The sequence below is a fragment of the Pseudophryne corroboree genome, chromosome 2 (genome assembly GCF_028390025.1).
Source record: "Pseudophryne corroboree isolate aPseCor3 chromosome 2, aPseCor3.hap2, whole genome shotgun sequence".
NCBI classification, from domain to species: domain Eukaryota; kingdom Metazoa; phylum Chordata; class Amphibia; order Anura; family Myobatrachidae; genus Pseudophryne; species Pseudophryne corroboree.
The window spans coordinates 144,305,858-144,323,446 of NC_086445.1; the positions used below are offsets into that span (position 1 = coordinate 144,305,858).

General features: G+C 44.8%; 2 protein-coding genes across 2 annotated transcripts in view; one reads left to right on the top strand and one right to left on the bottom strand.

Moving 5' to 3' along the window:
- Positions 1-17,589, top strand: part of BRCA2 (BRCA2 DNA repair associated) — a 171,282-nt gene that overhangs the window by 107,542 nt on the left and 46,151 nt on the right. Inside the window, exons 15-20 of the mRNA XM_063951778.1 lie at positions 3,185-3,372; positions 3,804-3,974; positions 4,435-4,774; positions 7,495-7,650; positions 14,818-14,962; positions 15,540-15,664. Coding sequence (XP_063807848.1) covers positions 3,185-3,372; positions 3,804-3,974; positions 4,435-4,774; positions 7,495-7,650; positions 14,818-14,962; positions 15,540-15,664 — 1,125 coding nt within the window. The remainder of the gene's footprint in view (positions 1-3,184; positions 3,373-3,803; positions 3,975-4,434; positions 4,775-7,494; positions 7,651-14,817; positions 14,963-15,539; positions 15,665-17,589) is intronic.
- The window catches only part of N4BP2L1 (NEDD4 binding protein 2 like 1), a 136,904-nt gene continuing 135,346 nt past the window's right edge, over positions 16,032-17,589 (bottom strand). Inside the window, exon 5 of the mRNA XM_063951780.1 lies at positions 16,032-16,744. Within this exon, the coding sequence (XP_063807850.1) occupies positions 16,678-16,744 (67 nt within the window). The 3' untranslated portion in view covers positions 16,032-16,677. The remainder of the gene's footprint in view (positions 16,745-17,589) is intronic.

Sequence of the window (17,589 nt, forward strand, 5' to 3'; positions counted from 1 at the left end):
ATACTAAGGCTCAGGTACTATGATTTTACATCCTAGTGTATACTAAGGCTCAGGTACTATTATTTTACATCCTAGTGTATACTAAGGCTCAGGTACTATGATTTTACATCCTACTGTATACTAAGGCTCAGGTACTATGATTTTACATCCTAGTGTATACTAAGGCTCAGGTACTATGATTTTACATCCTAGTGTATACTAAGGCTCAGGTACTATTATTTTACATCCTAGTGTATACTAAGGCTCAGGTACTATTATTTTACATCCTAGTGTATACTAAGGCTCAGGTACTATGATTTTACATCCTAGTGTATACTAAGGCTCAGGTACTATGATTTTACATCCTAGTGTATACTAAGGCTCAGGTACTATTATTTTACATCCTAGTGCAGTGATGGCTAACCTTGACACTCCAGCTGTTGTTGAACTACACATCCCAGCATGCCCTGCATCAGTTTTAGCATGGCCAAATAGCAAAACTGTAGCAGGGCATGCTGGGATGTGTAGTTCAACAACAGCTGGAGTGTCAAGGTTAGCCATCACTGTCCTAGTGTATACTAAGGCTCAGGTACTATTATTTTACATCCTAGTGTATACTAAGGCTCAGGTACTATTATTTTACATCCTACTGTATACTAAGGCTCAGGTACTATGATTTTACATCCTAGTGTATACTAAAGCTCAGGTACTATGATTTTACATCCTAGTGTATACTAAGGCTCAGGTACTATGATTTTACATCCTAGTGTATACTAAGGCTCAGGTACTATGATTTTACATCCTAGTGTATACTAAGGCTCAGGTACTATGATTTTACATCCTAGTGTATACTAAGGCTCAGGTACTATGATTATACATCCTAGTGTATACTAAGGCTCAGGTACTATGATTTTACATCCTAGTGTATACTAAGGCTCAGGTACTATGATTTTACATCCTAGTGTATACTAAGGCTCAGGTACTATTATTTTGCATCCTAGTGTATACTAAGGCTCAGGTACGATTATTTTACATCCTAGTGTATACTAAGGCTCAGGTACTATTATTTTACATCCTAGTGTATACTAAGGCTCAGGTACTATTATTTTACATCCTAGTGTATACTAAGGCTCAGGTACTATTATTTTACATCCTAGTGTATACTAAGGCTCAGGTACTATTATTTTACATCCTAGTGTATACTAAGGCTCAGGTACTATTATTTTACATCCTAGTGTATACTAAGGCTCAGGTACTATTATTTTACATCCTAGTGTATACTAAGGCTCAGGTACTATTATTTTACATCCTAGTGTATACTAAGGCTCAGGTACTATTATTTTGCATCCTAGTGTATACTAAGGCTCAGGTACGATTATTTTACATCCTAGTGTATACTAAGGCTCAGGTACTATTATTTTACATCCTAGTAAATTGTTACCAATATAGCCAGAATTTCCCCCACTTTACGTATTTTTATGATGGTAACTTGTAACAAAAACAGTTGAATATTTACTTTTTATCCCCATGTTGCTGCTCACCCCCATACTGGGTTCGAGCCAGACTTAATTTTGGTAATATATGAGATTATGTTATCTGTTACTCTGTGTTCTGGTTATTCCTGTTGCCATTAGAGCTACCTATTGTTTACTTATTGGCTGGAGGATAAATCTGTGTGTTCTAGACCTGTGTAAACCGGTATCCGTTCACATGGTCGACCATGTTATGGTCGACAGTCATTAGGTCGACCACTATTGGTCGACATTGACATGGTCGACATGGACACATGGTCGACACATGAAAATGGTCGATACATGAAAAGGTCGACATGAGTTTTTTAACTTTTTTTTTCTTTTGGGGAACTTTTCCATACTTTCCGATCCACGTGGACTACGATTGGAACGGTAATCTGTGCCGAGCGAAGCGGTAGCGGAGCGAAGGCACCATGCCCGAAGCATGGCGAGCGAAGCGGTGCACTAATTGGGGTTCCCAGTCACTTTACGCAAATAACGACACAAAAAAAAGTAAAAAAACTCATGTCGACCTTTTCATGTGTCGACCTTTCATGTGTCGACCATGTGTCCATGTTGACCATGTCAATGTCGACCAATAGTGGTCGACCTAATGACTGTCGACCATTCATACCGGAACCGTGTAAACCATGCACTGATAATTAGATTATCAGGTCAGGTAAACCAGCCTATTGTTCAACAGAAGAGATCTTTGTGTACTCCCTATTGTCCAACAGTGAGCTATGTCAGACAGCCAGGAGTCTGTCGCAGCAGGGTGTCACCTGAGAATTTACACTTGAGGGAGATAGTGGTGGCTGGATACTGCAAACACCCCACCAATCTGAACCTTTTGTAACTCCCCTGGGTGTTCCTACTGGGCAATTAGTAAGGCGATAAAGGTGGGCTATTGGGCAAAGACCCCACCAATCTGAACCTTTTGTAACTCCCCTGGGCGTTCCCACTGGGCGATTAGGAAGGCGATAAAGCTGGGCTATTGTGAGGGCTGGAGAGAGGTGATGCCCTGCCAGGGATTCATTGTGGTGACTGTCGTTTTTGATTGTACTACTGTAGAGTACTGCGCTGTTTATCACCTATTCTATTTGATAAACCACTGTTGGGTTTCATCTACCATTGTGCCTGAGTGATTTGGAACCCCCTGTATCTTCAGACATGTTCACCAATTATACTCTATTGTTTATCCTAAGCATCCGCTACATTGTATCCATTTATTCCATAAACTCCTAAATGCTTATGTTTTTCCAGGGCATCTTCCATTCTATGCCTTTCCTCTATTTGGTTGCTGTTGCTGGCGCTCCAATGCTGTTGTCTAGTTTTCAAAATGCTATTGTTTATTACTATACATTATATGGGTAAATTAATTGTAATTTGCATCTTATTATAAAATAACTCATGCCTAGGGTGTGCTTCCCAGCTGGGTGACAGAATCTGAGGTCCTGGAGACTGCATAGAGTAACCTGTGCACGTCCGCTCCCTACGTGTACTTTGTAGAAGAATCCTCTACCAGTAACTTACAGTAATGTTGCGGAGTAACTTCTGGTTTAGTAGCACCATTTAAGCTGCCCATAGAGTATGTTCCTTAACAGTCATATTGGTAAGAGAGCAGATCTTTGTAACATCAAGTTACAAAGTCAAGTTACAACATCAATAATAATTCCTCTTGTATCTTGATTCAGTTGTACAGACTTGGTGTTGTGAAGAATCACATTGGAATCAATAGTGAACGTGCAAGAACATTTGAATTTCACTGCAGGGATTATTTCTCGATGGAATGTCTATTGCCTAGTGGCGGCGTGCAGATAGCAGATGGTGGATGGCTGGTACCCTCTGATACATTAACTGCAGGCAGACTGGAGTTCTACAGGTGATGCATCTGCTCTGAAACCCCTGATCAATGTAGACTGTGATAATGAAGTGAACACGCATGTCATTTAATTGCCACATAAATTGCATCAGCATCTTAGCTGAATCTGTCATATCTCATGGAATAAATTGTTTATCATATCAACCTCTGAGCAGCTGTTCTCATTAGGTAACCAATGATCATCTGTTTCAGTGCAGTCAGACTAGCATATTGTTATGTAGCCCCTATCACACTTCATAGACTGTTATATAACGTCATTTTGAATGGAACTAGGGGTCTATCACAGTGGGCAGCACCGATCTCCACAAAAATAAAATAAAACGTACATTAGTAAGTCAGAGCAATGGTTCCCAGCAGGAGACTTCTTAATATCACTGGGCTTCTACTCTTCGATAAAGTAGTTGTGCTGATGTTCTCCCACTGTCTCGCAGAGCTCTATGTGACACTCCAGGGGTGGACCCCAAGCTCATCTCACCAGAATGGGTGTTCAATCACTACCGATGGATTGTGTGGAAACTGGCTGCAATGGAAGTGATGTTCCCCGAGGTGTTTGCTAGCAGATGCCTGACACCGGACAGAGTGCTCTTACAGCTCAAGTACAGGTTGGTGTTGCAGTAACATGTTCTGGATTCACATTTGCAACCGCTCTGATTCATTTAAATATTCTGAACCTAATAAACCAAACTCCTTTTCTACTGTGTCATTTAGCTCCCGAGTTTATATTTATTAACTGACAATGAAATAGAGCTGCAGTGGAGGCAGAGGGTATCTTCTGATCATGTAGTTACGCCCCACCCTGTGTACTGGTGTTGGAGTAACATCTGTTGATGAGATATGAGATAGCGGTCATGGCTTCCTGTTGCACAACAAGGGTTAAAGCTGACTAGTTTATTCAGGTCCTTCCTTTACTAAATTGTACACTCTCTCTTATTTTTAGCTTTTTTTATAACGAGTGTTTGAAACCAAATGGCAGCAGTAGGCTTTTATCTGGAACTTGCTGTGAAAATCTTAAATGGTATTTGTAACTATATCTCTGGTAACACAGAGCCTTTATATCTTCAGATATGATGTGGAAATTGATCAAAGCAGACGATCAGCCATCAGAAGGATAATGGAGAGAGATGACACACCAGCTAAGACGCTAGTCCTTTGTGTCTCTAAAATCTTTACACAAGGAAACGGTGATAAAAGCGAAGGCGGTGACGCAAAGCAAGTGTCTGTGGTCATTGAGGTGACTGATGGCTGGTATGGTATCAGGGTCCTACTGGACACTGCGCTCACGTCTCTGCTGCGCACTGGGCGGATGTTTGTTGGCCAGAAGATAATAGTACATGCAGCAGAACTGATAGGCTCAGAGGACGCATGCACACCTCTCGAAGCTCCAGACTCACTTATGTTAAAGGTATTCTACATTTCTCCTTTGTCATCCTTCCCTGACTTCTGTGGCCTCAGAATATTTACAGTTAAGTCAGTCCTCAATACCAATACAGAGTTCCTATAAACCTTGTTTGTTTTTCTAGAGTGCCTTCCAGCAATATAGTTATCTATTTAAAAAACAGAGAGCTCCGCACTCACCGTAGTAAACTCGCCTTAAAACTTAAATAATGGGGATTTGGTTCATGAATTGATCAATGCATTTAAGCTTGCAGCTATCTCTATCATTAAATAACTGCACTCACCACTCCTAGGCTTGGGGTGCAAATCCACTGAACTCGCCACTCCCAGGTCTGAGGTGCAAAATGGTATGTGACCACATTGCTTAAAGAAAAGGTCAGGGCACCCCATGTTCTGCAAATCCTACTCTATCAGAATGATAAACCTGGTAACTGCTATCATGTTTTGCAGCAGCTATGCTTGGTGACTGTCAGTTGGCAGGTGAGCTTTAAACCAATCCGCTTACCTTAAGTGTAATTCTGTGATAGCAGTTACCAAGTTTATAATTTGGAGTGATAGAGTAGGACGTGCAGAAAAATGGGGTCCCTTGATGAGGGCTCAATATGTGAACCAAAACCTCATTGTTTATTATGGTGAGTGCAAAGTTCTATATTTTATGTATTTATGCACGTTGTTTCATACATATGCCTGCATATACTTTTGCTCTTGCTTATGCTGGCTTCTAGCTTTGACTTACTGGCTACTGAACATTTACGTTATTTATAAAGCACCAGATTACTCCCATAGCATGTACAAGAGGAACATGCCTGAATGTTACAGGAATCCCACAAAAGGCCTTGCCACACTACCATGATAACATGGTCTTTCTACATGCAGAGTGGACCAGTCTTTCTTGCATTTTCTGATGCAATAATTGTTTTTTCGCTCTTGTAGATATGTTTTGTGTAATTGCTCAGTAACTGACCCTGCCTTTATTCACCTCTCAACGCTCTACAATATATAGTACCTGTAAATATTCACAGTGATAGCATTGTACTATTTGGTTATGTTCCCAAAAACTGTTAAATCTAAAAAAAAAAACAAGCGTCAGCTCCCTTACCTCCACATTTATTCTGACGACCTCTTACTAGGAACAAACCTTCCCACTCAGAAAAGGGGATTAATGTACATGAAAACGAGAATGAATGCTTCTGTGTTGTGGACACACAGTGGACTTCATGCCAACCCAACACTGAAAGCTGTTCGCTAATTAAAATTGGGGGTGAGGAACAAAAAAGTAAATGTATTAAAAATCACGAGAAGCAATAATATATTCAACAAAAGTGTGTAACTTCTGAAGATATTAAACTATACTGAAAGATGATTAAAATGCATAATCCTACGTAAAATAGTGATACCGTGGCATACGTGTCTAAGCCATAATAATAAATCCCATCTTTTTAGAAAATATTGTAATCACGGAGATTACCTGTGTAATTTGCAGAGATTTCCTACCAAGCTATGCACATTGTTTTATCCAGGACTTGCACCAACAACAGTATCTCCTTCAGCATAGCATGCTATAAATGGGATGGTATCGGGATCCTAGCGTTTGGGATGCTGACGGTCAGAATACCAACAGCGGCATCCCGACGTTTAGGATCCCCGACACCTACTAGGTAAGTATGCTAACCCTAATCCCCAACTCCCCATACCATCTCTACCCGCAGCCTGACCCTAAACCTCATCCACCCCATCCACCGCAGCCTGACCCTAAGCCTCACCTCCCCATCCCCTGCAGCCTGACCCTAAGCCTCATCCCCCGCAGCCTGACCCTAAACCTCACCTCCCCATCCCCCGCAGCCTGGCCCTAAGCCTCATCCCCCGCAGCCTGACCCTAAACCTCACCTCCCCATCCCCCGCAGCCTGGCCCTAAACCTCACCCGCCCCCATCCACCCCATCCTGACCCTAAGCCTCACCTCCCCATCCCCCACAGCCTGACCCTAAGCCTCATCCCCATCCACCGCAGCCTGACCCTAAGCCTCATCCCCATCCACCGCAGCCTGACCCTAAGCCTCACCTCCCCATCCCCTGCAGCCTGACCCTAAACCTCATCCCCCCCATCCACCGCAGCCTGACCCTAAGCCTCATCCCCCATCCCCCGCAGCCTGACCCTAAGCCTCATCCCCCCATCCCTCGCAGCCTAACCCTCCCCAGTGGTGCCTAACCCCCATTCCCGCAGCCTAACCCTCATTGGTGGTGCCTAAACCTATACAACCCTCCCTTTCCTGTGGCTTTACCCTCAGCAGCCCCAGGATACTTACATTCTGGATCCTGGTGTTTAGGATTCTGGCACTGGCATTGCGATCCATGTCGGCATCCCGGCGACTGTATTTTGAGCGGTGTCTGTATTCCAGCTACCGGCATCCCGAACGCCGGGATCCTGACCGGATCCCTTATAAATAACTTACCATAATGAAATATAGACTCCACTGGAAGAGTTCCCCTAGTGGTCAAACTACTCTAGAGTATAAAAAATGACATAAGTGAATTGCTGAGGTACTATTTAAATTTGCAGAGACCGTTCTACAAGAACTATATTGCAGTATAATGTTGGGGTCTCTTTAGTAGAGAGAGACAGAATTCTAAAAGGTGCACCCTCCACCCGACTAAGCACATATTTATAGGTCCTATATTTTGGGAATTTTTGGGCTGCGTTATTTTTAAAATACTGTCATTTATTTCAGATTGCAGCTAACAGCACTCGCCCTGCTTGCTGGTATACCAGACTTGGGTATTACAGTGACCCAAGGCCTTTTTGTCTCCGTCTGTCCTCTCTCTTTGCTGGAGGTGGTATAGCGGGGTGCGTTGATGTGGTCATACAAAGGATTTACCCTATGCAGGTATGTATGGGAGTGCATCTCTGACATATTCACACATAAGGTACTTCAAGCCCTCTACAACAACGGATCAAACAAAGTTGAATATGCGGGCCGAATGGCCCAATCGTTCACAATCTCAACTGGCATCAAGCAAGGTTGTATAGTATCGCCCATGCTCTTCAACATAACTATGGACTGGATGCTAAGAAAAACATTTCTAAATTAAATGGACACCATTACTAGCAAACATACAGCCCTCATAGATCTAGTTTACGTCGATGATATTGTCTTCCTAGCCGAAACATGCAGGGTGTCCAAAACATCCTGAATAAGCTCCGCACAAATGCAGCAGGGAGTGAGACCTGGGGGAACAGATGGGAGGCTTGTTCAGAGACACTGATGTACTAACCTGGATGTCAAGTGGTGACCTGTGCCAGAGGAATTAGGTAGGAAAGGATAGCTAGCATAGGAACCTGCCTCCTCCTCACGGATAGAGATACGACACTCACCTCAACATCAGCAGACCCCGGCCAAGCACCACCCGACACTCCCAATATAAACACATTTTTCCAAAGGAGCTTAAACATTTATGTCTTCAGCATTCATTATATATTGATAATGCTTTTTTCTCTAGCATCCATAAGGGATATTGGGGGAATCTAGTATGATGGGGTATAGATGGGGTCCAGAGGAGCCGGTGCACTTTACATTTCTTCATCTGGGTGTGCTGGCTCCTCCCCTCTATGCCCCCTCCCACAGGCAGTTTTAGAAAAACGTGCCCTTAGGAGAGGATGCACATCTCTGAGCTCCAGAGAGTTTTCTTCAGTTTCTTTTTAAATCTTTGTTATTTTCGGTATGCTGTTTGGGCAACAGCATACCTGCACCGTGGGAGTTAGGGGGGAACGGTCACCGGCTTTGCGAGGTGTCAGCCGCTTCCCCGCTACAGGACCACTGTCCTGAGAGGTTGTTGTATAGCAGGGCACTGCGCCTTTGCGGTCACAATCGCAGCACACCGCACACCCCTAATGATAGCCTGAAGGTGACATCAGTGGTGAGTACAAACCGGGGGCCTCGCTAGTGGGGGGGGGGGTCCCCCGGTTCATGGTGTGGTACAACGTGTGTATGGCAAACGGGACCCTCCTGGGGGGTACCCGCTATAGCCCACTTGTGTAACACTGGCACGCAGTTGTGAAAACAGGGATTTTTACACCATAAGGAGACGTTTGGCAGTATAAATAAGTGTATAGCTCCGGCGCCGTTGCAGGGGGCGGGGCTACCTCAGAGCGGGACCACCGGCTTCTTGGCGCCTTCATCTGCTTCCAGCAGCAGCAGGCACACAGCTCCTCGAACACTCCAGATATATATAGGGGTGTTAGAAAGGGGTAGAGCAGCTATTATACTTGTAAATAGAGTCCTCATAAGGAAAAAACACCGGTGTTCCACTGAGTCGCAGTATAATTTTAAAGCCTGCAGTGTCCCTGAGTCTGCTAGGCTTGGTGTGCTGGTCATTTTCTCTGGGTCTCCTACTCGCATACCAGTCAAGGACAGGCTTGTTTGTACAGTGTCTGTGTGTTGTGTGTGAGAGTTTGTCTCCTGCGAATATGGTAAACACCATTTATGCACATGCAGACCCCCCTCCCTTTCTCATGAACATTGTTGTAAGTCCTCACAGGCTTGTGAGGAGGCTGGGGGGGAGGGGGAGGTACGACAGTCATCCTGGTTAATCTCCCTGGATGGCGGACATGTTCTTTCAGCCCTCTGCAAATAGTCGTAAGACTGCAGCAGGCTGTATTTCAGACCTGGCTGCAAGAGGTAGAGGACAGACCCTTCTCCATAGCTCAGGGTCACATACACGTGGGCTGCCTGCTTACTCTCAGTAACTGATGAAGAGGGACAGAAGGAGGGGGGAGGAGATGGACCCTATTATTGAGGATTCATCTCCTGCACAAGGGCTTGAGCCCCACATAATTGCTATTAGGGATGCGTTAAAACTCCCAGTAGATGATGCAGTAAAGCAGTTGTTTTTCTCCTCACAGAAAAAGGTTAGCGTCACTTTCTCTAATTCTGAGGAATAAGATGATATGTTTAAAGTTGACCTGGAAAAATCCTGATAAAAAATTCCAGGTGGCCAGGCGCTTCTTAACACTTTCCCATTTTCTCCTGAGGGCCGGAAAAACTGGGAAGATCCCCTCGGCTGTTGACGTCTGTCTCAAACCTGTCTAAAGAGGTGGTGTTAACGGTCCCTGGCTCCTCGGCTTTGAAGGACCCTGGGGATTGAAAACTAGAAGACTACACAGAAGTCTATTCCACAGCAGCTGGTATATAACAAAGACTTGTGATAGCAGATTGCTGGTTGACGCATGTCATTCACACCTGGGCGGGCCAGTTCAAGAGGGCCTCGCGGGGGATATGTTTCTGGTGAGTATGGTTACTCTGATCAAACACATTCAGGATACTGCACACGTCCTGTGCGACTCTATTAAAGAGGCGCTATTACTGTGAGTACTACTGCCATGGCAGTGTTAGCGCGCAGAGGTTTATGGCTGCGCCAGTGGATAGCGGACGCAGATTCCAAGCGTGGTGTAGTGTTTCTCCCTTTCTCAGGGGAGTGGCTATCTGGGGTTGCGTTGGTTTCGTGGATTTACAAAGCTACTGTGGGGAATTCCATGTTTTTCCCCTCTGGGGCCACACCGGCTAGGCGTTCCTACCCGGGGCCATCTATTCAGTCCTTTCGGGCCGATATGTTTCGATCTTGAACCAGAGGCGCCTCAAACGCTGCACGAGGCACCAGAGGTAAGGCAAACATGCCAGCAGCTTCAGGTTCCCTGGAACAAAGCACCAGTTCAGCTTCCACTAAGGCCTCAGCATGACCGTGCCACCCCCCCCCCCCCCCACCCCGAGGGGATCTCGTGGTGGGAGCTCAGCCGCATCTGGGAAAGTTCCTGCCAGGATACCTCATTTCTCAGGGCTACAAGCTGGAGTTCGACGGTGCTCCTCCCCACCGATTTTTCAAATCAAGCTTAACCGCTTTGGAGGATACGCGTATTACGCTGCAACAGGCCATCCTAAAATTAGTCCAGTCCCGAGTCATTGTTCCAGTACCACTGCAACAACAGGGCAAGGGTTATTACTCCAACCTGTTAGTGGTACCGAAACCGGGTGGTTCAGTAAGACCCATTTTGAATCTGAAATACTTGAACCCTTATTAGAGGTTTTCGGGTTCAAAATGGAATCCTTGCAAGCAGTGATTGCGGGTCTGGAAGAACAAGAGTTCATGGTCTCCCTGGATATCAGGGACGCCTATCTCTATATCCCGATTTGGCCACCTAATCAGGTTTACCTGAGGTTTGCCCTGCTGAATGATCACTACCACTTCCAAGCGCTACCCTTCGGCCTGTCCACAGCTCCGAGGGTGTTCACGAAGGTAATGACGGAGATGATATTCCAGCTTTGGGTCCTGGTGGTCAATATTGTCCCTTACCTGGACGATCTCTTGATAAAAGCAAGATCCAGGGAGCTTTTATTGCTCCATGTAGACCGCACTATCCAACTTCTGTCGCGCCATGGGTGGATCCTCAATTTACCGAAGTCCCACCTGGAGCCAACTCAGCGTGTCCCGTTCCTGGAAATGTTGCTGGATAGCGTAGCCAGAAAGTGTTCCTCCCAGAAGACAAAGCGAGAACACTTCAGGAGGTGGTCCGCATGGTTCTCTGGCCTACTCAAATATATCCATCCATCTTTGCATAAGATTGTTGGGGAAGATGGTTGCCTCGTACTAGGCGATCCAGTATTGAAGGTTCCATGCCAGAACATTTCATTTGGATCTCCTGAGCAAGTGGTCCGGATCGCATCTTCAAATGCACCGGATAATACGACTGTCGCCTCAGGCCAGGATTTCCCTCCTGTGGTGGCTACAGTCCTCCAACCTACTGGAAGGCTGAAGTTTCGGGATTCAGGATTGGATCCTCCTCATGACGGATGCGAGTTTGAAAGGATGGGGAGCTGTCACCCAGGGGGCTCAGCTCCAGGGCAGGTGGTCAGCCCACAAAGCCCTCCTTCCGATCAACATTCTGGAACTTCGGGCGATCTACAATGCTCTGATTCAGGCCTCTCCTCTACTCAGGGATCACGCGATCCAAGTACAGTTGGACAACGCGACGGCAGTTGTGTACATCACTCGACAAGGAGGAACAAAAAGCAGGGCCTGCATGCGAGAGGTGTCAGATACTCCTCTGGGCAGAAAGAAATGCAAGAGCAGTGTCCGGAATTTTTATCCGGGAGTAGACAACTGGGAAGCGGACTTCCTGAGTCATCATGATCTCCACCCAGGAGAATGGGGTCTTCGCCATCAGGTGTTTCAGCAGATCGACCAGTGGGGCTGCCCACAAATTGACATGATGGCTTCTCGACTCAACAAGAAGCTTCATTGGTATTGCTCACGAACCAGGGACCCTCAGGCGAGGGCAGTGGGATGCACTGACGTTGCCTTAGCCTTACCGGCTGGTCTACCTGTTTCCTCCGATTCCATTGCTCTTACGGGTGCTCAAGCGAATCAGGAATCAAGGAGTCCAGGCAATTCTGATTGCCCCGGAATGGCCTCAGAGGGCATGGTATGCGGATCTTCTGGACATGTCCGTCGAAGACCCTTGACCTCTGCCACTGTGAAGAGATCTTCTTCAACAAGGTCTGTTCGTCTACCCGGACTTATGGCGGCTTCGTTTGACGGCATTGAGGCTGAGCAGAACATTCTAGCTCACAAGTGCCTTTCCAAAAAGGTTATTGCTACCATCGTTCAGGCCAGGAAACCTGTGACGTCAAAACACTATCATCATATCGGAAGAAAATATGCCTCTTGGTGCGAGGACCGCACGTTTCTGCCTGCGGAGTTCCACGTGAGATGTTTCCTGCAGGCTGGTGTGGATAAGGGCTTACATCTGGGTTCCATTAAGGTCCAGATTTCAGCTCTCTCTCAATTTTCTTCCGGAAGAAATTGTAGTATTGCCAGAAGTTCAGACCTTTTTGCAAGGGGTGCTTCACATTCAACCTCCTTTTGTGCCGCCCACAGCACCCTGGGATTTGAATGTAGTGTTGGAATTTCTACAGTCCTCTTGGTATGGACCTCCGATGACAGTAGAGAACAAGTACCTCACGTGGAAGACTGTGATGTTATTGGCCCTGGCTTCTGCTAGGCGTGTCTCAGAATTGGGGGCCTTATCATGTAAAAGCCCCTACTTGGTCTTTTACGAAGACAGAGCGGAGCTCAGGACTAAGCAGCAGTTCCTGCCGAAAGTCGTCTCTGCGTTTCACTTGAATCAACCTATTGTGGTTCCGTCAAGTTCTGCCACTTCTGCTCCTCTGGAGGCATTGGATGCTTTGCGAGCCTTGAAGATCTATGTCAAGAGAACGGCTCGTCAGAAAGATGGATTCCTTGTTCGTGCTTTATGATGCACAGAAAAAGGGTTGCCCTGCTTCAAAGAAGTCCATTGCTCGTTGGCTTAGGCTTACTATCCAACAGGCCTATGTGTCGGCAGCCTTACCTGTTCCACAGTCTCTGAAGGCCCACTCTACAAGATCGGTGGGGTATTCCTGGGCGTCTGCCTGTGGAGTCTCGGCCTTGCAGCTATGCTGAGCTGCTACCTGGTCTGGGAAGAACACCTTTTGTGAAGTTCTACAGGTTTGATACCCTGGCCAAAGAAGATACCCAGTTTGGGCAGGCGGTGCTGTAGCAGTCTCTGCACATTCCCGCCAGTTCTGGAAGCTTTTGGACGTCCCCATCGTACTAGATTCCCCCAATATCACTTATGGATGCTAGAAATAATAGGATTTTAATTACCTAACGGTAAATCCTTTTCTCGTAGTCCATAAGGGATATTGGGTGCCTGCCTCAGTGCGTTGACTTTCTGCAGGTTGTCTCTTCTATGGTTACCTGTTCAGCTGTTGCTGTCTTGTTACCAGCCGTTGCTGGTTGTTTTATGTTAGTGGTGTGCTGGTGTATGCAGCTCACCACTCATTGTAATGTTCCTTCTTTCAAGTATGTCCATTCTCCTTCGGGTACTATTTTACCTATGACTGCCTGTGGGAGGGGGCATAGAGGGGAGAAGCCAGCACACCCAGTTGAAGATATTTAAAGTGCACCGGCTCTTTTGGACCCCGTCTACACCTCATCGTACTAGATTCCCCCAATATCCCTTATGGACTACGAGAAAAGGATTTACTGTTAGGTAATTAAAATCCAATTTTTTTTCCCTCTGGTGCTGCTAATATAGCGCAGTCTACATATTACCTTTATCATGACATTTTCTATTGCTACAAACATTAAGGTGTTCAACGCATCGGTTAGAACAATATTACTTTTTGCTTCAGAATCATGGACAAGTTTTAAAAACTACCTAACATGGCTGTAACGTTTCCAAATGAGGTGCTTACAAAACACACTACAAGTAAAACTAACAGGCCGCTGGAGAAATGAAAACATCCAAAATCTATGCCAAGATCAATCCACAATTGAATCCTCTATTAAAAGACCGTTGTTTAAAGTGGTTCGGACATGTCTGCAGAATGGAGCCTAAAAGAATACCATACCAGTACCTAAATAACACATGCCCGGATGGATGGTAAATAGCACGTGATGCGCCAAAGAACACATGGCTTAAGCAGATTGCCCAAGACTTTCAACCATTGCGCTTCCATAATGATGGCGTGCGGTTATTAGAGATTCCTTGGTATTTGCTGTCACAGTTCCGGCAAGCTTACCCTACCGCCATTAACGGCAATTAAGTCTTTCATTTCAATGCCTAATTTAATGGCTTTATTGAGTCCTATAAATAAGCCTCCATATGTCCTATCCCAGACATGGTAATAGAGGACTACCAAATGTCCTACTTGTTTGCTCATTTAAAGCCATTTCAACTTATTTAATAGGACATCTAATTGGTATTCTATAGATTAGGCATGATGCCTCTTTATACTCTCACAGCCTCCTACTTACTGAATTGAAATCTCTCCCAACTAGTCATTGCCTGAATCTCTTTTCATAATGTTATTTGGAGATCTTCCAGTATAACTCATGATCTATTATCATTATTCCTACTCGTTATCTTACTGTGATTCTCCAGTGACTATCCGTTATTATGACACTGCTATTTTTGAGAAATATGTTAACGTTTTAAAACCTCTTTCTCTTATCAGTGGATGGAAAAAATGGCCAATGGTACGTATGTGTTCCGCAATGAGCGGGCGGAGGAGAGAGAGGCGGAGAGGCACTCGGCAAAGCAACAAAAAAATATTGAAATATTATTTGGCAAGATTCAGGAACAGTTTGAACAGCAAGAAGGTATGATGTATATTTTAGGAAAATATAATACAGATCTTCACACAGCTTAGGCAAAAACCATTTGATTAATTACATAAAACTTTTTGGTTTTGAAGACGGTAAGGGATTTCTTATCTTCATGATACCTTCTTTAGCTACTTAATAAATTGAACCTATGAAATATCATTTGAATTGCAGCCTGCAGGGAAGCCAAATAAGTGTATTTTATTGAGGTCCTTTTAACGGTTTACTTGATCTGCTCGTTGGCTTTCCCCAATTGTCTATTTGGTAATAAGTCTATCCTGACTCACAAGGTACTGGTTTTAATGATATGGCCTGCTACCTTGTGCAACAGGCTGTTAAATTGCATAAGTGGCATTGAACGAATTGCACTAAAGGACACTCCTAATGTTACATTATTCTCGGCAGATAGACCTGCAGTAGTTGTGTGGCAACGGTGACTGCTGTTCTGGTTTTACTAACACTGTTTCTTACACAAGCATTTTATATTTTTGATTGGTAGTGGGTGACATCTATGTAAAGAGACTTTACTTATTCTGAATGTACAGCGCGATAATGAATATTTGCTTTTAATTAGCTTGCGCTAGGGGTACCAAAGGATCCAAATGCCGTTCTTTAAGTGGACCTCAAATCTCTGCGCTTCAAGATGGTGCAGAAATCTACGAAGCCATTTATAATGAGCCTGACCCGGACTACCTGGAGGTAAGTGGAAAATGACAGCTGTGGACTAGAACGTGTGCTTTACTATAACTGCACTGCTCATTCCAGGTGACTGTATAATGATGTATAGTTAGGAGTCGGACTATTAAGAGAAAATGTCAAGGACATAAAGAACAGGCCCTGGTATTTGTACTAATGTTCCCAGAGTCATTCAATATCGGGGTCTTAGAAGTGCACAAGTTTTAGATAGGGACACCAAGTAGAGTCCCACATGTGTGTTTGCAGATAGCAATATTTCTTTTAGAAACAATTTTTTCAGTCTTAGAGCACTAACCGCTCTAAAGAGAGGAACATAGCACCAGCTAAAAGACGTGAAGAATAATGTGTACATCTACATAAATAGATGCAACAATGTACATTAGCTTTAGTTGTCTGTTTTTTGTTTTGTTCAGTATTTTAATGCAATACAATAACCCATAGTAGTTCAGTAATGGGCAAGATGGAGCTTTCAAGGCCTCACAAGTGGTTATTAAGCTATGAGAACACCATCCAGTCACAGGCTGACCTGCTACCTAGGCTGCATGAGTGTGCTGTGGTATCAGGTTTAATAGAAGGATGCCAAAAAAGGACTTAATGATCATCGGCAGAAGGACCACATATGGCCTACAGTTGTCACCATTCTCCAGACAGTAAACACATTTGTAGTGTATGAACCTAGATAAGTGATAACTCAAATGGCCAACCGTGAGTATGCAGGTATCGCAATCCAGAAAGGCCTCTTGTCTGGATAATGGGGTTAAGTACATGCTGTAAAGGTATATCTGATGTCTATGGTTCTTGAAGCACTTCTTCATATTACATAGTGGAGCTTTTTTCAGTCAGATTATGTCCCAATTTCTGCCAGATATAGACTTGCCAGACCTCTGTGTGTATGCTTCTCTTGCTTGAGGCCGGTGCCCATCTACCAGTCTCCATTTTGAATCTCCGTATTAGTGCTGGAGCCTCTTGTAATACTGTTAGCATTGTAATATTTATAATGCTATAATAATATTGCTTTACAGTGTGAATATTGAATCCGTTAGGAGTCTGATGAGTTGGTGATTATTTATAGATGAGTTAATCCTGTGTGTTAAATTAAGATGAGGTATTTTGAGTTACGTACACAGACATTCAGCCTGAAACACATGGTCAGTTTCTGACATAGGGCCTGATTCAGAGATGGACGGAAGCTCAATGCGCATGCAAGTAACACTGAATTTCCGTCCGATTTCTACGAGGGGCATGCAGGAAACATATCTCAGTAGTGACTCCTCCTGCATGTAACTGCTATAGTCACGATGTTCCATGCAGTCAGCTCGTTGAGTAAGCCTCAGCTTGCGCAGCTGGCCAACGGAAGCAGTGGCTGCGAGGTCAGGAGACGTAGATCCTTGTTCTCCCCTACAGAAAAACTGAAGCGTTGCGCCCTCGTTTTCAGTAACGCAGCCCTTCCTACGCCTCCTCCCCATCCCCTCAACGTCACTGCCCATCAGTCAGGCAGGCAGGGGCAGAGGGGTACTACGGGCGTCATTGCAAGGCCTGTTCTGCACATGTGCAGAACGGCCTTTTGCAGCTGGAGATTTCCAATTATTGTGAATCTGCATGCAGCCTCAGAATTAGGTCGTTAATGCTGTTTGCATATAGGAGGAAAGCAAGACTGTATTCGGCTATATCTTTATATGATCCCATAGAGCTCAAGCTGGCCTATGCTTTCTGGTTTTCCTAATCGTCCATGTGTAAAAGTCCTTACAAGCCATCACAATATCTCCTTTCTGGAACAAAGTTGGTACAGGTTGAGTATCCCATATCCAAATATTCTGAAATACGGAATATTCCGAAATATGGACTTTTTTGAGTGAGAGTGGGATAGTGAAACCTTTGTTTTTTGATGGCTCAATGTACACAAGCTTTGTTCAATACACACAGTTATT